The 23,191-nt window shown below is 43.2% G+C and overlaps 2 protein-coding genes across 2 annotated transcripts; both read left to right on the top strand.

The window, feature by feature from the left end:
- Positions 1-5,331: 5,331 nt before the first annotated feature.
- On the top strand, positions 5,332-9,666 carry LOC124652980 (probable acyl-activating enzyme 17, peroxisomal). The gene is made up of 14 exons (XM_047192032.1): positions 5,332-5,588; positions 5,666-5,795; positions 5,898-6,148; positions 6,266-6,470; positions 6,605-6,645; positions 6,728-6,853; positions 6,969-7,042; positions 7,224-7,444; positions 7,776-7,870; positions 7,983-8,199; positions 8,636-8,761; positions 8,838-8,936; positions 9,021-9,230; positions 9,364-9,666. Exons 1-14 carry the CDS (start codon positions 5,332-5,334, stop codon positions 9,469-9,471), a joined length of 2,160 nt encoding a protein of 719 aa, XP_047047988.1. The 3' UTR covers positions 9,472-9,666.
- Positions 9,667-14,532: 4,866 nt separating this feature from the next.
- On the top strand, positions 14,533-17,548 carry LOC124652730 (protein CHAPERONE-LIKE PROTEIN OF POR1, chloroplastic-like). Its single transcript, XM_047191774.1, has 5 exons — positions 14,533-14,595; positions 14,702-14,844; positions 15,865-16,247; positions 16,810-16,886; positions 16,961-17,548. The coding sequence occupies exons 1-5, from the start codon at positions 14,543-14,545 to the stop codon at positions 17,109-17,111; spliced, it is 807 nt and encodes a 268-aa protein (XP_047047730.1). The 5' UTR covers positions 14,533-14,542; the 3' UTR covers positions 17,112-17,548.
- The last annotated feature ends 5,643 nt before the right edge of the window (positions 17,549-23,191 follow it).

Raw genomic sequence — 23,191 nt, forward strand, 5'->3', positions numbered from 1 at the left:
TACACACTTCTGCGCCTAGCTGAAAGGCGTTAAAAAAGCGCTTATGGGAGACAACCCATGTTTTTACCTACAGTACTTTGTTTCTATTTTGTGTCTTGGAAGTTGTTTACTACTGTAGCAACCTCTCCTTATCTTAGTTTTGAGTTTTGTTGTGCCAAGTTAAGCCGTTGATAGAAAAGTAAGTACTAGATTTGGATTACTGCGCAGTTCCAGATTTCTTTGCTGTCACGAATCTGAGCCCACTGCCCTGCAGGAAGCTCAGAAAATTATGCCAATTTACGTGCATGATCCTCAGATATGTACGCAACTTTCATTCAATTTGAGAATTTTCATTTGAGCAAGTCTGGTGCCATTTTAAAATTCGTCAATACGAACTGTTCTGTTTTGACAGATTCTGCCTTTTATTTCGCATTGCCTCTTTCGCTATGTTGGATGAATTTCTTTGATCCACTAATGTCCAGTAGCATTATGCAATGTCCAGAAGTGTTAAGAATGATTGTGTCACCTCTGAATATGTCAATTTATATTGTGCACTAACCCTCTAATGAGTTGTTTCGAGTTTGGTGTGGAGGAAGTTTTCAAGGATCAAGAGAGGAGTATGATGCAACATGATCAAGGAGAGTGAAAAGCTCTAAGCTTGGGGATGCACCCGGTGGTTCACCCCTGCATATATCAAGAAGACTCAAGCGTCTAAGCTTGGGGATGCCCAAGGCATCCCCTTCTTCATCAACAAATTATCGGGTTCCTCCCCGAAACTACATTTTTATTCGGCCACATCTTATGTGCTTTTTCTTGGAGCGTCGTTTTGTTTTTGTTTTTGTTTTGTTTGAATAAAATGGATCCTAGCATTCACTTTATGGGAGAGATACACACTCCGCTGTAGCATATGGACAAATATGTCCTTGGTTTCTACTCATAGTATTCATGGCGAAGTTTCTCCTTCGTTAAATTGTTATATGGTTGGAATTGGAAAATGATACATGTAGTAATTGCTATAAATGTTTTGGGTAATGTGATACTTGGCAATTGTTGTGCTCATGTTTAAGCTCTTGCATCATATGCTTTGCACCCATTAATGAAGAAATACATAGAGCATGCTAAAATTTGGTTTGCATATTTGGTTTCTCTAAGGTCTAGATAATTTCTAGTTTTGAGTTTGAACAACAAGGAAGACGGTATAGAGTATTATAATGCTTTCAATATGTCTTTTATGTGAGTTTTGCTGTACTAGTTCATCCTTGTGTTTGCCTCAAATAACCTTGCTAGCCTAAACCTTGTATCGAGAGGGAATACTTCTCATGCATCCAAAATACTTGAGCCAACCACTATGCCATTTGTGTCCACCATACCTACCTACTACATGGTATTTTCCAGCCATTCCAAAGTAAATTGCTTGAGTGCTACCTTTAAAATTCCATCATTCACCTTTGCAATATATAGCTCATGGGACAAATAGCTTAAAAACTATTGTGGTATTGAATATGTAATTATGCACTTTATCTCTTATTAAGTTGCTTGTTGTGCGATAACCATGTTTACTCGGGAACGCCATCAACTCGTTGTTGAATTTCATGTGAGTTGCTATGCATGTTCGTCTTGTCCGAAGTAAGGGCGATCTACACTGAGTTGAATGGTTTGAGCATGCATATTGTGAGAGAAGAACATTGGGCCGCTAACTAAAGCCATGTTCCATGGTGGAAGTTTCAGTTTTGGACAAACATCCTCAAATCTCTAATGAGAAAAGAATTAATTGTTGTTGAATGCTTAAAGCATTAAAAGAGGAGTCCATTATCTCGTTGTCTATGTTGTCCCGGTATGGATGTCTAAGTTGAGAATAATCAAAAGCGAGAAATCCAAATGCGAGCTTTCTCCTTAGACCTTTGTACAGGCGGCATAGAGGTACCCTTTGTGATACTTGGTTAAAGCATATGTATTGCGGTGATAATCCAGGTAGTCCAAGCTAATTAGGACAAGGTGCGAGCACTATTAGTACACTATGCATGAGGCTTGCAACTTATAAGATATAATTTACATGATGCATATGCTCTATTACTACCGTTGACAAAATTGTTTCATGTTTTCAAAATCAAAGCTCTAGCACAAATATAGCAATCGATGCTTTTCCTCTATGAGGACCATTCTTTTACTTTCAATGTTGAGTCGGTTCACCTATTTCTCTCCACCTCAAGAAGCAAACACTTGTGTGAACTGTGCATTGATTCTTACATACTTGCTTATTGCACTTATTATGTTACTCTATGTTGACAATATCCATGAGATATACATGTTACAAGTTGAAAGCAACCGCTGAAACTTAATCTTCTTTTGTGTTGCTTCAATACCTTTACTTTGAATTATTGCTTTATGAGTTAACTCTTATGCAAGACTTATTGATGCTTGTCTTGAAATGCTATTCATGAAAAGTCTTTGCTTTATGATTCACTTGTTTACTCATGTCATACACATTGTTTTGATCGTTGCATTCACTACATATGCTTTACAAATAGTATGATCAAGTTTATGATGGCATGTCACTCCAGAAATTATCTTTGTTATCGTTTTACCTGCTCGGGACGAGCAGAACTAAGCTTGGGGATGCCGATACGTCTCCAACGTATCGATAATTTCTTGTGTTCCATGCCACATTATTGATGTTATCTACATGTTTTATGCACACTTTATGTCATATTCGTGCATTTTCCGGAACTAACCTATTAACAAGATGCCGAAGTGCCGATTCGTTGTTTTCTCGCTGTTTTTGGTTTCGAAATCCTAGTAAAGAAATATTCTCGGAATTGGACGAAATAAAAGCCCGGAGGCCTATTTTCTCACGAAGCTTCCGGAAGTCCGAAGGAGAGACGAAGAGGGGCCACGGGGCGCCAAACCCTAGGGCGGCGCGGCCCCCCTTGGCCGCGCCGGCTGTGGTGTGGGCCCCCTGTGCCGCCTCTTGACCTGCCCTTCCGCCTACAAATAGCCTCCGTGACGAAACCCCCGATGCGAGAGCCACGATACGGAAAACATTACGAGACGCCGTCGCCGCCGATCCCATCTCGGGGATCTCGGAGATCGCCTCCGGCACCCTGCCGGAGAGGGGAATCATCTCCCGGAGGACTCTACACCGCCATGGTCGCCTCCGGTGTGATGAGTGAGTAGTCTACCCCTGGACTATGGGTCCATAGCAGTAGCTAGATGGTTGTCTTCTCCCCATTGTGCTATCATTGTCGGATCTTGTGAGCTGCCTATCATGATCAAGATCATCTATATGTAATTCTATATGTTGCGTTTGTTGGGATCCGATGAATAGAGAATACTTGTTATGTTGATTATCAAAGTTATGCTTATGTGTTGTTTATGATCTTGCATGCTCTCCGTTATTAGTAGATGCTCCGGCCAAGTAGATGCTTTTAACTCCAAGAGGGAGTACTTATGCTCGATAGTGGGTTCATGCCCGCATTGACACCGGGACGGTGACAGAAAGTTCTAAGGTTGTGTTGTGCTGTTGCCACTAGGGATAAAACATTGATGCTATGTCTAAGGATGTAGTTGTTGATTACATTACGCACCATACTTAATGCAATTGTCCGTTGCTTTGCAACTTAATACCGGAGGGGTTCGGATGATAACCTCGAAGGTGGACTTTTTAGGCATAGATGCGGTTGGATGGCGGTCTATGTACTTTGTCGTAATGCCCAATTAAATCTCACTATACTCATCATGATATGTATGTGCATTGTCATGCTCTCTTTATTTGTCAATTGCCCAACCGTAATTTGTTCACCCAACATGCTTGTTCGTCTTATGGGAGAGACACCTCTAGTGAGCTGTGGACCCCGGTCCAATTCTCTTTACTCGAAGTACAATCTACTTGCAATACTTGTTCTACTCGTTTTCTCTCGCAAACAATCATATTCCACACAATACGGTTAATCCTTTGTTACGGCAAGCCGGTGAGATTGACAACCTCACTGTTTCGTTGGGGCAAAGTAGCTTGGTTGTGTTGTGCAGGTTCCACGTTGGCGCCGAATCTCCGGTGTTGCGCCGCACTACATCTCGCCGCCATCAACCTTCAACGTGCTTCTTGGCTCCTCCTGGTTCGATAAACCTTGGTTTCTTTCTGAGGGAAAACTTGCTGCTGTGCTCATCATACCTTCCTCTTGGGGTTGCCCAACGAACGTGTGAAATACACGCCATCAGGTGGCAATGGCATTCTTCTACCTTTAGCGAAAAAAGACTCTTTATATGTAAATCACGGGATCCGGCCAAGAGAAAATCAATCAACAAATTAATCAAGCACTATATCAGACTTTGTACGGCTGATTACTTCAGTCAACAACGAGATTGGTTTTCAGAATTTTAAATGCAAAATTTAAGTTCTGAAATTAAATACCTTGCATTATATACTTGATGTTTTTCTTTGGCTCTCGCCCAATCGCCCTCGCGGCCTTGCGGTCACGGCATCATCTTGTCGGCCGGCGGCCGCGGCTCGCAGTTGCTGCTGCGCATTTGCGCCCGCCTCCGCTCCGCACAATCGTGATCGGTTTTCGAGTGGGCGAATCGTGGTCGATCGGCTTCTGAGAGATGCCATGTCAACGAGCACAAAAGTCCAACTGCATTGCCCATTAGGGCATGAGGCCCAACAGTCACCAGGCCCAACCATTTACCGTTTTTGACTTCTTAAACAGCAGCCATACCTATCGATCGGAGCGAATGATAAGCCTGAAAAAATACCTTAGTTTTAGCGCTAAAGTTTAGGTATGGCGGACGCCAAGCCTTGCCATATAGCTGGCTCCGCCCCTGGCCACCGGGTTCGATGATTACCTCCACATGCATCATAGAATCCGTGGGCTGTTCATGTTCAATTAATTCCGTTTGGAGAACACTAATCTGATTGTATTTGTCGCTAGGTGGTAGTAGGTACAAAGATCTTTTTGTATTTTTAGATTTTCTTAAGTTTATGAATATATCTGTATATTTTTCGCAAAAAAATACTAATTTCGTCTAGAGAACATTAGTTTAACTGGAGTTCCTGTAGAATTTTTTTTTCCTCCTCTTGGTCGCGAGCGAGAAAGAGAGTCTGCCACGGCGACGACTGAAGTCGAAAGACAGGAACACATGTCCAGATCAGATCAGATCAGATCAGCCAAACTCGCCTACTTTACAAAAAGACGGAGCTCTATCAAATTCATCGGATAATCTGACACCTCAGCTCCGTCTCATCTCCCTCGTCCTGTCCCCGTCCTCTAGGTTGCTCGCCAGTTCGGTACACCTGCCCTGCCCCGCCCGCGAGCTCCCTCCTCCCAGCACTACCAGCAGCTCGCGCGCGCGGAAGGCATGGCCACGGCGGCGCACAAGCCCCTGGCGGCGATCACTGCGGCCGACCTCGCCGCGGCGGGGGCGGCAGCCGACGCCGCCGACGCGCTCCACTCGGCGCTCCGGACTGCGCTCGGCGGCTCCCCCGCCGCGGCGTGGGCCGAGCTCTCGCGGGCCGCGCTCCGCCCGGACCTCCCGTTCGCCGTCCACCGCATGCTCTACTACGGCTGCTTCGCCGGGTCCCCGTCCGCCACGCCGCCCGCCTGGACGCCCCACCCGTAAGAGCCCGACACCTCTCTCTCTTTCGCTCTAGCCTGATGTTCTAACTAGCTTGGGGCTTTCTGCGATTCTGCAGCGAGGAGGCGGCCCTCACCAATGTCGGCCGCGTCCTGGAGGCGCGGGGGAGGGAGCTCATCGGCGAAGCCTACAACGACCCAGTCACCAGCTTCCGGGACTTCCACAAGTTCTCCAACGAGAACCCAGAGGTAATCGTCTCCCAACAGATTCTATCTCCTTCTCCTACCTTCCTCTTACGCTTCGACAAGTGGGCTTACAGTTTCAGCCCGGTTTCCGCCTTCCAACAACAGGCATACTGGAAGCTGGTCTTCGAGGAGATGGGGATCACGTTCAGCGTGGAGCCATCCTGCATCTTGCGCGACAGCAACGCGTACCCGGGCGGCGAGTGGTTGCCGGGCGCTGTGCTGAATGCGGCCAGAAATTGCCTGACCGCTAAGCCCGGGAGGAATTCGGGGGACGTGGCCATTGTGTGGAGGGATGAGGGGAAGGATTCCGAGCCCCTCAACATTGTTACTCTGGAGGAGCTGAGGAAACAAGTTTGGTAATGATATACTGCTCTGAAACATTACTAGTGGTAGTTCTGAACTTCTGATTAGCTATGTTTGCTTCACTGAAATCTAACTCCACAAGTGCTTCTTCGCACTTCTGTCTGGAGCAGCCTCGTGGCGAACGCGCTTGACACGCTGGATCTGGCAAAGGGATCTGCTATCGCAATCGACATGCCTATGAATGTGAATGCCGTTGTTATCTACCTCGCCATCGTGCTAGCAGGATACGTTGTCGTCTCAATTGCCGACAGCTTTGCGGCACCCGCAATATCGACGAGGCTAAAGATATCGGAGGCAAAAGCAATTTTCACCCAGGTAGTACTTAGTTAATCCCTGTTCCCACCATATTGGTTTGATGAATGTGTTTATCTAATAGTATGCTTTAATTCGTTTTGTTCCATATATAAAGGCAAAGTTCTGGCAATATTGATAGTCTTTTTGCTTGCCAGGATTGCATCCTTCGTGATGACAAGGAACTGCCGTTGTATAGGTGCGTTCTTCAGGTCCACATGCATTGATCATAACTCATAATAAGAATTTATTTCTCACACATCATTTTTTTTATCCTACAGTAGGGTTGTGGAAGCCAAGGCCCCTATGGCTATCGTGATACCTGCAAGGGGATCCACACCGATAAAAGGACTCCGTACTGATGACCTTTCCTGGCAAGATTTCCTTGGAAGGGCTGATCGTACAAAGTACGGTAGTTTCTGATTATGCATTTCCTGTGCTAACTGGCTAGTGCTCATTCTCCTGAATGACTACCCCTCGCCCCTTTGTTAGTACACTGCGCTAATACAACAAAAATTGCAGGGCTGATATTTACACCGCAGTCGAGCAACCTGCCTACCAGTTCAGTAATATCTTATTTTCATCGGGGACCACAGGTGACTTCTAATTCCGATATGTAGTGATTTGTTTGTCAGCCCTAGTACAAATTATCTATGTACAACTACCTGCTTGTCTATTATTTACATGAACCATGAAGAAGTAGATCCTCACTAATGATTAGTGATTTATGAGTTGATCTAGTACTATTCAAACTTTCTGACAGTTCCTCATGTTTAGGGGAGCCAAAGGCGATTCCATGGACTCATTTGACCCCTCTTAAGGCAGCTGCTGATGGATGGTGTCACATGGATATCCGTAGAGGTGATGTTGTTGCGTGGCCTACAAACCTTGGCTGGATGATGGGTCCCTGGCTTGTCTATGCATCGCTACTGAATGGAGCTTCCATGGCGCTGTATAATGGCTCCCCGAATAGTTCAGGTTTTGCAAAGTTTGTACAGGTAAAGTTAGTTTGATAAACAGATAATTCAATTTTGCAAAAGAGTGTCGAAAAGCTTTGCATGTACTTTATTATATCAGTTATGTTCATTTAGTTACTCAGTATACACCATAAATCTCAGCTGTTTGACATGCTTATGCACTCTTATCTTGTTAGCAAAATTCAGTCCTTCAAGGAAAAGGATGTTATGCACATGAAACTTCTTTTCTGTTGCACTGGTCATATTGATCTGCACTGTTTCTGTTGTTAATCAAACAAATCATGGTTTACATCCATTATGCTCCTTTTTTTATTTGTCTCATCTCATTACTGGCTATTATATTGACTTGCAGGATGCTAAGGTGACAATGCTTGGAGTTGTACCCAGCATTGTTCGCACATGGAAAAATACAGATTGTACTGCAGGATTTGATTGGTCAACCATCAGGTAATTTCTGGATTGGTTTACCTTGTACAGCTTTTTATTCTGTTGTAACTTGCATAAGGGAAATATTATGCCAATGCCATCTAGTTATCCCTAATACTGTTCATTTATGCAGATGCTTTAGCTCAACTGGGGAGGCATCAAGTGTGGATGATTATTTGTGGCTGATGGGAAGAGCTTGCTACAAGCCAGTAATCGAGTACTGTGGTGGGACAGAAATCGGTGGCGGATTTGTTACTGGATCCCTGCTGCAACCTCAAGCATTGTCAGCATTCAGTACACCTGCTATGGGTTGTAACATGTTTATTCTAGACAGCAATGGGAATCCTTTGGTAAGTTTCAGCATGGAATTAACCACAATTTTATTAATGCAACTTTGCTCCATGGGATATGGTATGATCACATTTTCCCTACCGATACACATAACGTTATAACATATGTCATAGAGATGCAAACAATGCTACTCATACATCAGTTTCATGTTGCCACCAAATGCTAGTACCTTTTTCCATAATTATATTTAGGAATGGAGGTAGTACTTCCCATCTACCACTTTCACATCCTTTGACAAACCACATATATTTGTTTGTTTTCTGTAGTCTCTAGCAGTCTATTAACTTGTCGAAATTTTTGCACATTTGCCACACTTTACTTAAATAATTGCACATTTGCCACATTGACCACCACATGGTGTGGCAAATATGCAAATTGCGAAGTAAAGTTAACTTGTCTCAACCTAATGCCAGTGCAATTCTTCAAACTTTACAGCCACAGGATTCTGCTGGTATTGGAGAACTTGCACTGGATCCAACACTATTCGGGTCATCAACAACACTGCTAAATGCTGATCACCATGAGGTGTACTTCAGTGGAATGCCACAATGGAATGCAAAAGTATGTACTATCTGTCATTGGCTCCTTGATATTATCCTGGAAGGTTCAAACAGTAACCACATGACTGCGTATGCAGGTCCTCCGTAGGCATGGCGATGAATTTGAACGTACTGTGGAAGGATATTATAGGGCTCATGGACGTGCAGATGATACAATGAACCTAGGTGGCATTAAGGTACAAAATGTGGTAACAAACAACTCATCTGCCAAAACACAGATTTAGTTGTTCCACCCATTGATTTTGTATAATCTTTTTCAGGTCAGTTCCATTGAGATTGAGAGGATCTGCAACAGGGTGAATGATACCATTCTTGAAACAGCAGCTATTGGGGTTCCACCTGTAGGGGGCGGACCCGAGCAATTAACCATAGCCGTCGTATTCAGGGATCAAAGCCCGCAAGCAGAAGATTTGAATCAACTGAAACTATTGTTCAACTCTGCTCTGAAGAAATTGAATCCTCTTTTCAAGGTGCTTCGATGTTCCCTGAACTGCACATTGATAACTTATCTTTAAGGAAATGTTTATAAAATGGCTTGTCATACTTTGCCTACACAGATGTCACTTACAACTGTGTTACTTCCCTGATCCCCTTTGTTTGCAGGTTTCATCGGTCATTGTGGTGCCATCGCTCCCTCGAACCGCCTCGAACAAGGTCATGAGGAGAGTCCTACGCAAGGAATTTACCCAGGCAAAGCCCTCTAAAATCTAGATGGTTAGGAAGAGTATTCTGCACCTCTTAAAATTACAGGGGGTTGCACACCAAACTGTGAATATATATGCATACCAGCTCATGTCTTCAGATGTTCAGTTGTATTCTTACACATCCTTTGTATAGCGAGGCTAACTTACATTTGATCAGGCATATCAAATGAGGTACAGTACTAATAAAGCATGATTGCTACCATGAACTGTTATTTTTATCTTGCATGAAAAAATTATCATTCACCAGTATTTAGCAACTGCAACGTTATTACAAGCCCTTTGGCAATACTTAATAGAAAAGCAAGAAAAGTTTCAGACAAGCATTAGTTGTGATGATGGCTAGAACCAGCTTTTGGGAATCAGTCTCCACTTGGACTTTCCTTATAGCCCATGAACTCGACCACTGAAGGCCATCAAGACACGCAACAGCTTCGGCTTGGGGGGGGGGCATGGTGCACATAATTGGTGTAGGGTGCAATGTTTGGGCTTACTCACTGCTTAGAGGCTATATAAGAAATATAATGATTTTCCAATTGACCCCCTTCCTCTTATGCATGACTATATGGAGTATTTCTCATCAATTGAGTAATTTTTGTATGGATTGTCTAGGTTAATCAGATGAATTATATGCTCCGGTGTTCCAAACGAGAGTTTGCCGCTTAGGCCATATTCGAACTGAATCATCACGTGCCCCACAGGTCAGCAGCAACTTCCAGGGTCCACCGCGCGTTCCGGAAGAGAGCTGTGTTGGTGCACATATTGCATTGCTCCAGCGCCTGCACCCATTGCTTCACCATTAGCATCATGCAGAATAAAGCCCCACCCTCAACTTTTGATTGACTGGTACATTATCTGTTCTTGTTGGGAGGGGTTTTGTTGTAGTAGATGTAAAATGTGAAAAAAAAACCTCAATTATGTATAAAAGGGAAATGGGCCGGTCGTTCTGAACTCAAGGGTTGGATCATGATTGATGGCCCTGTTTGGGAGAACTCTGTATGACTTCTTCATCCAGCCCAAAGTACTTGTCACAAGTTCAATGAATCTATACAAATTTTAGTCTACATTTCGCCCAACTCCGCGATAAGTATTTAGGGCGGAGGGAGTACTAAAATTCAAGGGAGGCGATTGTACAATTACTTAGAAGGGTAATTGGTGCATGAGTATAGGGTGCAATGTTTGGGCTTACTCAGTGCTTAGAGGCCATATAAGACAAGATAATGATTTTCTAATTAACCCCCTTCCTCTTATGCATGACTATAGGGAGTATTTCATCAATTGAGTAATTTTTGTATGGATTGTCTAGGTTAATCAGATGAATTATATGCTCCGGTGTTCCAAACGAGAGTTTGCCGCTTAGGCCATATTCGAACTGAATTATCACACTGACAGGCACGCCCCACAGGTCAGCAGCAGCCTCCGGGGTCTACCATGCGTTCCGGAAGAGAGCTGTGGCCGAGGAGAGTAACCGCAGCCAGAGCCAGCCCATGCACCTTCGATGCAGGTTTCATCGGTCATTGTGGTTGCCATCCCTCCCTTGAACCGCCCCTCAAACAAGGTCATAAGGAGAGTCCTATCCAAGGGGTTCTCCCAGGCAAAGCCCTTATAGATGCACAGGAAGAGTAATCCCTCTTAAAATTACAGGGGGTTGCACAAAAAACTTTGAATATGTACATACTACCAGCTCATTTCTTCAGAAATTCAGTTGTATTTTTACACATCCATTGCATATGGAGGCTAATTTACATTGATCTGACGTGGCAGACGAGGTAGTAATAAAGGACTATTGCTGCATTGCGACCATGTAATGGTGTGGATTCGCCAAAAAAAATCCGTCGTTAGCCCTTTGTTCTTATATCTGGTCTTGTTGGAAGTAGATGCAAGACTGCCCCTGCAGCACTGAGCTAAACTCATTACCCCAGTATACACTATATCTGGTATTGTTGGAGTAGATGCAAAAGCCTGAAAGATGAAAACAATATTAGAACTCATTTTGTACGTATATATAAAAGGAAATAAGCCGGTTGTTCTGAACTTTGGTCCCATTGGATCATGATGGATGGCCTTGTTTGGGAGAATTCTGTACGACTAACAATGGTGTATAATCAATGCACGTTGTACATGATCGAGAGGGAAGCCACGGATAGGAGAATTATTTGGCACCAAATTCAAGAGAGGTAAATGCGCAATTACTTGCAAGGGTAACTGGTGCATGAGTACAGGAATGCAATTTTGGACTTGGGTTGAATCATTTGTATGGATGGTCTAGGTTAATTGGATGCCAGATGAATTATATTATACTCTGTATTCGAGAGGAGAGCTATGTTTGGATTGAACTACTCCGTACTGTACTAGCAGCACACTCAAATTACATTCAAATTCAAACAGAGTCTTCGGGGTGTCGCTGACAGCTGGGGGCCACAGGTGAGGACGCTTGCTAGCTATCGACTTCCAGGCTTCCGGGAGCCCCATTCGTCCCGTAGCGGAAGCGAACTGTGTTGGCAAACGTGACGGCCGAGGAGAAGTAACCGCAGCCAGCCTATGCGAGTCCCATCGCGCGCAACCCACCACCGCTTCTTCCGCCAAGTAAACAAACTGCTTCCCCAGTAATCAGCGAGCGCATTAAAACGGCCGGCGACGACACCCAGCACGCAATCTCTATCCCGTCTTCGGCATTCAGGGGCACCGCGCTCTCTGGCTCCTGTGCGTCGCCACTACGTAAGTTTCCAACAACTTGGCGGCGGCGCCGGCGATGGGGAAGCTGGCGAGGATCGTCGACGGCATCAAGACGAGGCTGAACAAGAAGAAGGGGGAGAGGGCGGAGGAGGCGTCGGCGGCGTGCTACGGCAAGGTGGACAAGACGGAGAGCATGCGGGTGGAGATCAGGAGCCGCCGCGCGCAGCAGCTCATCGCCAAGAACCTCGCCGCCGCCGACAACCTCGGCGACGGCCACCGCGCCAGGAAGATCAAGAAGCGCTTCTTCGACTTCTGACCGGTCAGAAATGGAAGCTCGATCATCGATCTCTATTCTAGTATTCTGTGTGTGTGGCAGTGGCAAGCAAGATCGGTCCCTAGTCTTTTTTTCTCTCCCCTTTGTCGATTAATTAGTTCCCTGCTTGCAGTGATCATGTGATGCGAATAATATGATTATCTCCGTCTAAGATGTGATCTATGCATGCGTTTGTGCCGTATATACCTTGTTCGACTTGATCTCTGAGGTTTTATTTCTGTTTTGTGTTTTTTTGGATACTGAATCGGCACGACATGAACAGTTGAATGGTGCAAATTGTAAACATGCTATGCTACAAATAAAAGCAGCACAGGCTGTGCTGCAGCTAACAGCCCAGCAACGGATTTATGATGCAAAAATGGCAATAACTATTGCAACAAAACTGAACCCCTAAAACAAAAATCGAAAGGACTACTGCAACAGAAATAGCGAATGTCACAAATCCACCAACCTCGGCGAATGCCACGGAGCTGTCATTTTTAGAGGTTGGGTGATCATCATTGGCCGACATTGATGGTTTTGCCCTTTGGACCCAACATCGAGATTTGATTTTACTCCATTCCACATTTTAATATTTTTAAAATTTTGAATACATATTACTTTCTTCCAAAAAATCCATATTACTTTCTTCCAAAAAAATCCATATTCACTTTCTTCCAAAAAAATATAACATCTGAATGGCCAAGCCTTAGTCTTAGGAGGTGAGTGTTCTACACTATCCGATCAGGTAGGATGAGGAGTTTGGGAGGGAGAAGGAGGATGAAGTAGGAGGGTAGGTAGGGATGGAAAAGCGGGAAACGACGACGAGGAGGAAGACAAGGGGAAAGGTGCCAACAAACAGGTAACGCTCGTGCATAAACTTGTCACCATGTCACTTGTGACATAGGTTTAGTTGGCGACAGCTCGGGAAAAAGTCCAAGATGAACGAGGAGGAGGACACGGAGAAAGTGGCTACCATTTTTTTTTTGACCGGGGCTGCCAAATAGTAACACTAGTGAGTCGACTTGTCGTTGTGCCAGTTGAAAGGGAGAAATAATTAAGACCAAGAGGAACGACGAGGAGGAGGAAGACAAGGGGAAAGGTGCCACCAAACAGGTAACGCTCGTGCATAGACTTGTCGCCGTGCCACTTGTGACATAGGTCTAGTTGGAGACAGCTGGGGAAAAATTTCAAGATGAACGAGGAGGAGGAGGACACGGAGAAACTGGCTGCCAATAGTAACACTAGTGAGTAGAATTGTCGTCGTGCCAGTTGTGAAATCAGGTTTAGCCGGTGACAACTAGGGAACATGGGATGTGGAACAATTCAATAGTGCAATACGATGGGTGGGGGGTGGGGGAGAAAAGGTAAAATGGACATGGGTGATCTTGGTGAAACTTGCATAAATTTAAAATTTTCCTCCATTAGTTCAAAACAATAGATTTGCAACAAAGTTATCACCTATATACCATATAAGAGGGGTAATGTTAGAGTACGTAATGGGCTTGGGCTGGCGCTATAGCCCATTAGTATTAGGGTTAATTAGAGATAAGGGTAGCTTGCTTAGGGGTCAAGTAAACCTCTCTATATAAGGAGAGGAGATGTATCAATCTAATCAAGCAAGAATTAAGAAGGAAATCCCTTCCCTCTTGCCACCGGCCGTGGGCAAGGCCCCCGGCCGGCCTTCTCGCGCCATCCCTCTAGCAGCACCATAACAGGTAATCTTTGAGTTATGCTCCCTCTTGATGCTTAAATGTATTATACCACTTAATTGGAAACTTAAATTCTCGGTGAGAATCTTCGAAAATTTATAACTCGAAAAAGTCAAATATCTTGTTGAAACATGCACAAATTCAAAACTCCACCCAACACAACAAAAAACTTGGAAGGGAGAAGTGAACAAAGCCCGGCCCACCAAAGTCCAGAAGGCAGCGAAGCCATCCTCACAGGCCCACCACCTACCTCGCCATCTCCCTTCCCTTCTTCGTCTTCCTATCCAATCCCATCTCCTTCGCTCCCGCGGCGGTCTGCCCCTGCCTCGCCCGCGACCACCTCGCCGCTGCCTCCCAGCCCGCCGCCGCCGGCGTCGGAGATGCAGGCGACGGCCGCATCCTTCCTCGCCCGCCCGCTCCCGCGGCCCAATCGGTGCGCAACGCGGTTTAAGACCCCCCCCCCCCCCCTGACTCCTCCCCCTTGTTTAAAATCTGTACACTATCTTTCTTTTCCGGGTTGCTGACTATGCCCTGTGCAGCATTGGCGGGGGAAGATATGGGGTGGCGGCGGTGCGCGGAGGCGTCTCAGCGCTGCCGCCGCGCCTGCGGGTGGTGCGGTGCTCTATGAGCCTCTCTATCGGCGCCGGTTCCAGCGACGCCGGAGACAGGGGGTTCAGCTACCGTAAGAGAACTCTTCCAACCCTAGCTCCCACGTGAATGCCCTCGCTGATTTGCCTTCGGAGGACGGATGGTACCTTAGGTAGTTTTGGTATTGTTGGTGAACGAGACAAGGAATAATAATTTAGAGAGGAGAGAGGCATAAGGGTTATGTGATCAATTTAGTGGCGCTAGGAAGAGGAACATGCAGAATGCGGTTTCTGGTTCAGTACCGTATATTTGTTATTAGGTTGGGGATTGATCGAACTAATGGAGCATGTTTTTCATTGTTTGGTTAACTGAAGTTGATATTTTGGTAACAGAGAACTAAAATGAGTTATCTCCTTTAATTGTTGACTTGCTTGTCTTTTACTACTATACATAAGGTTGCAAACTATCAGTGATCACAGGCTTGACGCTTATTTACGGTATATGAATTCGTGATGAACTTGTGTGGTAACCAAGTTTTTCGTAGTCGCTGTCATAACAAAATTAAATGTGGTCTGCTCTAAGTAATCTCTTGTCCTTGAACCTTGGCATGAAAAGCAAATGTGTAAGACTGACAACTTCCATTCATTTAGCTGTGGTAGCTCGTGTCAATTTGTATTTAGCTGTTTCCACAATTCTTTTTGTTGCAACCCTTGCTTGTTATTTATATTGCTACAAATATCCAGATTTGTAGGCTCCAACATTTAGTTTCTTTCGACTAAAAGTTTTTCATATGAATTCTTGATAATGAATTTGTGATGAACTTGTATGATAACGAAGTTTTTCATAGTCAATGCCATAACAAAGCTAAATGTGGTCTGCAGCTCTGCTCACAAGTAATCTTTTGAACCTTGACATGAAAAGAAAATATGTATGAAGACAACTTTCATTCATAAAACTGTGATAGCTTGTGTCAATTTGTGTTTTGTTGTGACTCTTGGTTGTTATTTTCATTGCTTAGAATGCCCACATTTGTAGGCTAAAACTTTTTGTCTGTTTTGACTAGAAGTTCTATTTATCTGAGGTCATCTTCAGCCAAGTTTATGTGTATCCGCAGAGTATGCTCCTGTCTTCCGAAGGTACCGTGAGCGGGATCCCTACAAGCTTCTTGGTGTTGATCGTGATGCATCGGAAGAAGAGATAAGGAGTGCAAAAAACTTTCTAATTCAACAGTATGCTGGGCACGAAGCAAGCGAAGAAGCTATTGAAGGTGCTTATGAGAAGATAATAATGAAGAGCTACCAGCATCGGAAGAAAACAAAAATTAATCTTAAGACCAAGCTATTGAAGCGAGTCGAAGAATCCCCGTCATGGGTTAAGGCTTTGCTTGGATACTTTGAAGTGCCATCAATGGATATTATTTCCAAAAGATTGTTCTTTTTTGCCTTCATCGCCGGATGGAGCATAGCGACTTCTGCTGAGAATGGACCTGCATTCCAGGTATATATGCTTCGGTTATCCTGACCTTTGGAGGTATTCCTTTTCTTGTTTGATGACATGTTGTAGTACCCATGGTTGCTCAAGGAGGCTAACCTAGAGAATATGATTTATTTTTTTTGAAACGAGGGCAAAAGCTTTGCCCATTCATTGATTAAGAAAGGAGTTTACAAGAAAGTAAAAGTTTTAGACATAATACAAGTTTTACTCTCGCGGCATCAAATTACACAAATTTTTAGCACCCGCTAAAACCCAAAGCGTAGCTTCTTTTTTGATCCTCTCGAAGACGACTTGAGAATATGAAATTTAATTTGTTGATTTCACACAAGTACCAAATTACTTTTCATTAAGTTCTAACCGATCACCAAAATTGTAAAAATACTAACAATTGATGACAGCTGCCCTGTCCATCTAACTCATGTTTCTATATGATACCTGAGAACTTAATAACTTTGGCAATACAAGATCTGCTAAGTCATAGATTTAGAATATATACCATATGGGAGGTTTGAAGCTCTTCCCAGCTTAGGGATCACTTCACTGACAAGTAGTTTATCTTCTGCAGCTTGCGATATCACTCTTCTCGTGCATATACTTCCTTAATGACAAGATGAAGAACCTTCTCAGAGCCTCCACCACTGGGTTAGCGGATTTTTCTTCAGCCAATGCCTTGACATTTGTCCACAGCATGTTTACTCACAAATTTGTTCTTGCAGGTTCGGAGTACTTGTCGGTGGCTGGATCATTGGTTCAATGTTGGTCCCTCTTATTCCAACATTTATCATCCCACCTACATGGTCCCTTGAGCTTCTTACCTCGTTGGTTGCATATGTTTTCTTGTTCCTGGGGTCCACTTACCTCAAATGAAACCCCACCAATCTTGTAACCTGGAACTGTAGAATCGTTGGGAAATTTTGGCAGTCTCTGATATCATCTACTCTTTGTTTCGGGAATTAGGTGAATTAACTGACGGTGCTCTTGAATCCTCTGTTCAGCTCGTATGCTCTTGCGGTATAGCTTTTGTACGACGGTTCCCTCTACTCATTTGGTTAGCTTATTGTTCACATGGGTGCTGTTTCATTTTAGCCCCTGTGCTGCAAGCGAACCATTCTATGGATTGTCTGGAGCTTAGATACTGGTGCTGTCAGATTGTTATTGTATCCTGGAGTTAGAATATCTGCATGTATATGCTGTAGCAAGATTTTTTGCATCTATTTTGTATGTCTGGTGCAACTTGAAAGAAGCATCTACTTGTAGCAGGATTATCCCCAACATGTTATGCACTGATGATATATTTGCTCCAACATTGTTCTGAAACTGTTTGGTCGAAAAAAAAGTCTTGAAACTGCTGGGGTGCATTATCATTGTTATAAGATTTATGCTAACATTAAAAAACGAAGTAAACAGAAAAACTCATCATTGTGGGTCATGTCAATGTTCATAAAATTAGTCCAGCTTCATCATGGAAATTAACTCAACAATCAGCATGCATGCCTCCTGAAATTTGGAAGTGCATGCCTCCTGAAATTTGGAAGTTCAGGATCCGTCATATCTCCCTCGATCAATGCTAAAACATACGGTGTCAAAGTCGAAGTTTATTTATTTTTCGAACAACTTGAGGCGCTAAGGTGCCGAATTTTATTCAACTCATAGGCAGTTTATAGCATGTATTACAATTCCCGAAGTTTGCATCTGTTGAACTGCTTCTAAAACTGGACACTGAAGATTTCTGTGAGCTGAATTGGTACAACTGTGAATAGGCTGAGCAAAGATTGTCTGAGAGCCTGATGTGCACAATTATGCGCTACCCCATTGAGGTTCGGTAAACTGCAGCTTGCGAAGTAAGATGTAGATTTTTGAGGTCAGCTATCTGTCTTCTAATCTCCCATGGAACCTGATCAAGGGATGAAGCAGCAGCCGCAGCCAGAACTTTGTTATCTGTAAAAAAAGAGTGTCCCTGAATATTCAGTAGAGAGGTTAGACGGGCAGCAAAAAGCATTGCTTCTACCTCCGCCTGAAGGACCGAGTTAGTCACTTGAGTTGATGCTTGGATCATGATCATATCTTCTACAGTAGTTGATTCCCTTTTAATTGGCAGAACACTCCAATTCCCGTCGCCAATACCGACGTCATTTCGGGGGGGCTTTCTTCGTTTTCCACGCTGCATCTGTAAAGATCTTGGCTCCTGAAATAAGCAAATCAGTTTTAAGAGTGTCACCTTGCTTTGGTAATTGTTGCTAAGCATGCTTTTGCTTCTGCATTTCGGCCTCCATTTGATCTTGGTTGTCACCCCCGCTTTTTATCCTTGATTCCCTGCAAGACACCAACCATCTCGAGGTTGTGCATAATAGCATTTGCCATTGAATGAATTTGGATTGGATGTGTTTTTCCCTGTTAAATAAATAGTCATTTCTGGATTTCCATAAGCACCACATGAAGGTTAAAACATTCGAGAGATTCGCATGAGGGTGATTAATGCTTAAGAGTTTGAGAACCATATCAGTAAAGGAAAGGGCATTGTTAATAATATTATCAATCCAAATGTACCAAGGGTGACTAAACCAAGATGCTCTAGCAAAGTTGCATGAGAAGAAAAGATGCGTATCAGTTTTCTTCCAAGTCACATCTAGAGCACAGTTTGCTTATATGCTTCAAGTACTTACCTGCTCTAGCTCCAGTTGGTATTGCCCCCTCCTAAGAAGCCTCCAACCAAAAGTTTGAACTCGAGGCGTAACCTGTTTTTCTTTCCAGACCCTATTGAGCAATTGGACTCTGATTGACCTCCCTCGGTTTTGGTTCTCCATTTTCCTGCAAGTTAGCCAGACACGCTCTGTATGCACTCTTTGTATTGCACTTACCATTAGGTGTTAGCTTCCAACAAAGAATGCATTCCTCCTGTGCTGAAATAATGGGTGTGTTCTTTATTTGAGTAGCTACAGGTTCCTGAAAAAGAACGTCAAGGAGATGTTCATTCCATTGTTGCTCATTCGGAGTCCACAAATCTCTGACTTGACCTGGATAAAAAAATCTTGCAGGTTGAATTATTAAGGCATCATATATATGGTTCCATCCAGGAAACCACAGTGTACTCCAAGTCGAAACCGTTCCCTGTGTTAGTTGATAGAAGGAATGAGATTCGAGAATGGGAAAAAATTTAAGTACGGAAGTCTAGAAAGCTGATTTTGGGCAATCTGCCTTGGGGCGCCATAAAGATGAGTCAGGGAAGTACTTAGATTTGAGAACAGAGTGGAGAAAGTTTTCTGGTTGTTCCGCAATACGCCATGCCGCCATGAGAATTAGGGCTTGATTCATAGCTTGTAAGTTTCCGATTCCAAGTCCACCTTCATTTTTTGGAGTGCAAATATCTTTCCAAGCTCGAAGACAAAGGGATTTGGAATTTGATTCTTCTCTGACTCCTATCCACCAAAAGTTTCTAATAATCGCCGTGAGCTTAGCAATGAACTTTTTGGATAAAAGAATATTCGACATGTAGTAGACCGGGATGAAGGCGAAAACAGATTTGATAAGTTCAAGTCTGGCAACATGTGAGAGCTTGTCATCTTTGTAAGTGGAGAGTTTGGATTTGAATTTATGAAGGACAAAGTTGTAAGCTAAAGCTCTATCTTTAGGTGGCAGAATGAGAGAATGTCCAAGATGAATAAAAGTGCTGGTCATAGGTGGAACCGGGAAAATTGGAGTAATAGCTTGTGAAGTAGCCAGATCAACATGTTTACTAAAGAGAATACTTGATTTGTTCCAATTCGGAGTTTGACCAGATTGCCTACAAAAGTCTTGAAGAATATTTTCATTTTAGTCGCTTCTTGGAGGCTTGCCTGCATATTAACAAAAAGAAGCGAGCGTATGTAGGGGCAATTTGGTCCTAGCACCACACCTGCAAGGTTACTTTGAGACATAGCCAGTTGAAGCACAATCGAAAGCTCATTTATGGCAAGCAGAAATAAATAAGGAGAAAGAGGACAACCTTGTCGAATCCCCCTGTTTCCTTTAAACTTGGCAAACGGCTGACCATTAATGATGACCGAGAAAGTCAGCGAAGAGACACAAGCATGTATTAAATTAATGAAATGACCATGCAACCCTTTACGTGCCAAGGCGGTAACAATGAAGTTTCATTCTAATCTATCAAAGGCCTTAGCTAAATCAATTTTTAACATGAAAGATTTATTTTTCGCTTAAAGCAAAGGAGTGGGTAACTTCTTGAGCAATGATGATGTTGTTGGTAATTCTCCTACCCTCAATGAAAGCTTGTTGCGAAGGATGAATATAATCCGGAAAGTGAGGTTTTAGTCTATTAGCAAGACACTTGGCTATAACCTTGTAAATAACATTACACAAACTGATAGGTCGGTAGTCAACCGGAACTAACGGAACAAGTTTCTTAGGAATAAGAGCAATGTGCGTTTCATTAATGTGAGATGGCATGACACCTGATTGAAAGAAGTTTCTTATCAGTTGCACCACATCTTGCCCAATCCAATCCCATGTTGGTATGTAGAACTCCACATTAAATCCATCGGAGATGCATTCCGTTTCATATCCTTGAGAGTTTCCAAGATTTCCTGTTCATATGGTATGCTATAAGTGTAGTCTTTGTCCCAATAAAATGCATGCCATTGTTAGCATTTGTGGAAGAAAATATGGATCTGAAGTAATTCACAAAGGTGTTACTAATTTTGTCAGTCATGAAATGGAGCACATTATTTTCATCTTTAACTCAAACAATAGTATTTCTCCTTCTTCTTTTGATAACAGCATGATGGAAGAAAGAAGTATTTCCATCTCCATCTTTGGCCCATTGTTTTTTTAGCTCTTTGCATACAAAAGTCTGTTAGCTTGGTCATATACTGTTCATACCTGGTTGACAAAGTCATTTGCAAAGCATGATCTTGAAGATGTATTGGTTTCATTTAAATTTGTCTCATTTGTTCTTCTAGATTGCTTATCTCCTGATTGAGTGGCATTTTCTTTTTGCACCACATCTTAAGGGTTCCTGCGAGATGCTTAGTTCTCTTCGAAAAATATTTGTTAGCAGTAGATCGAGAGGCAATCTTTTTAGCACAATTATGAAAATCATCTTCTTTTAGCCACCAATTTTTAAATTTGAAAGCTCGAGCAATTTTCCTAACAGGACCATCCATAGAAAGAAGAATAGCTGCATGATCACTAAGAGTATGTATAATTAGCATGTTATAAACATTGGAAATAGGAAAAGCATCACACCATTCAACATTGACCACGCAGAGATCTAATCTTTCAAAAATAGGAGTGGATGCAAATCTTCTATTAGTCCAAGTGTAAGCAGGTCCACTATAACCAAATCAAATAAGCCACAATTTTTAACAAAAGCACGGAAAGCATACATTCGTTATATTAGACGTGCTTTTATCCATATCATACAAAAGCTCATTCATGTCTCCCATACATAACATTGGAAGGTTGTGATTATCATACACAAAAGCAGCAACCTCCGCCCATATAGTACTATAGTATTACAGTGGTAAGGATCACCGTAAATACAAACTAAGCCAAACCTAATATTATTGAGAGTATGTACAACAGTAGCTAGGATGGTATGGAAATTAGAGGCATGAACACTAACTTGGAGATCATCATTCCACATCAACGAAAGCCCACCCGAGCGTCTTCGGGAGGGCACTACAAAACTATTGTTCATGTTAAACCTAGCATTAAGATCAACATCTTTGAATTTAGAGGATTTAATTTCTGATATGAAAGTTACCTTAGGTTTCGCAGAGTGGATCGTCCTGGCAAGATGCAACATTTTTGCACTACTGAGGCTCTTGCCCATACCCCCATAGTTGCAGCCCAAGGCCTTCATGGCACATGTGGCGCCTCAGAGGTCTAGCATTGATGGAGAACGGCCGAAGACGGAGAAACGTTGCAGGTACTCTACTTCTGATTTTTGTCCAGTCAATTCCAAGAGAAATAAAATACAAAAAGGATTGAGATATGCCGGTGACGGGGTATAGTGTTGGTCGTTGACTGAGTCCAAGGAGTGGTAAAGGGGCGGGAGGGAGTGGAGAGCGGATCTTGGGGGAACAGCAGGGCGAGGCCGATGGCGGCTAGGAGAATCAGACCATCAAGGTTTCCTAGCAGAGCACTCTTCTCGGTTCTAGAAGATTCAGAAGAAAAGGCGTGGGGATTTAGCGATGGAGAGAACCAGATCAAGAGAGTAGAGAGAAGAGTATATAGTAGAATCAGAAAAGAGAAAAAATATCATTATTTATAAGATCAATTACATATAATTTTAAAATATACTTTATGACGATTATAATACAATATATTTTATATTGTAGTCATAGATGTTAATATTGTTTCTAGTTGTTTGGTCAAACTTTACAAATTTAACTTTGATTAAATATAGAACCCGAGGTAATTGTGATCAGTAAGTTTTGACTAGTATAAATATATAAATGAATATTGAGGAAGAGCATCTCTACGATTGTTTCTCTTCTCGTGACCCGTTGTCGCTGCTTGATGTGTCGACTACCTCTGAGTGCGAGGGCATGGACATGATCATCGCTGAGGCGCTTGACCTTGAGAAGAGTGATGATATCGACGCGTCAGTCTCTCTCGTCTGGGTCCGGCAAGCAGGTGGTTCCTATAGGTGATGGGTTGCTAAATTAGGGTTTTAGCACCTCTTCCTAGACATTTCGTTTTTAGGAAGATTTGTATTTTTTTTGCCACCTAGGTTGCTACCTATCTTGGGTGTGATAGCCCAAGATCAGCCTTTGAGAAGGAGAAATCTAACGAGTGTAGAAGCAAAAAGAGAGGTGCTACCACAAAAGCATATGTAGTTGCTTCATAGTTGCCCCTTTTGCCTTAGCCTATCTTTACCAGCGCGGTGTAGGTATGTCGCGTGTAAAACGTTTGTTCATGTGACTCTGCGATCTCATATGTTGGCA

This window comes from Lolium rigidum, chromosome 5 (assembly GCF_022539505.1).
Source record: "Lolium rigidum isolate FL_2022 chromosome 5, APGP_CSIRO_Lrig_0.1, whole genome shotgun sequence".
NCBI classification, from domain to species: domain Eukaryota; kingdom Viridiplantae; phylum Streptophyta; class Magnoliopsida; order Poales; family Poaceae; genus Lolium; species Lolium rigidum.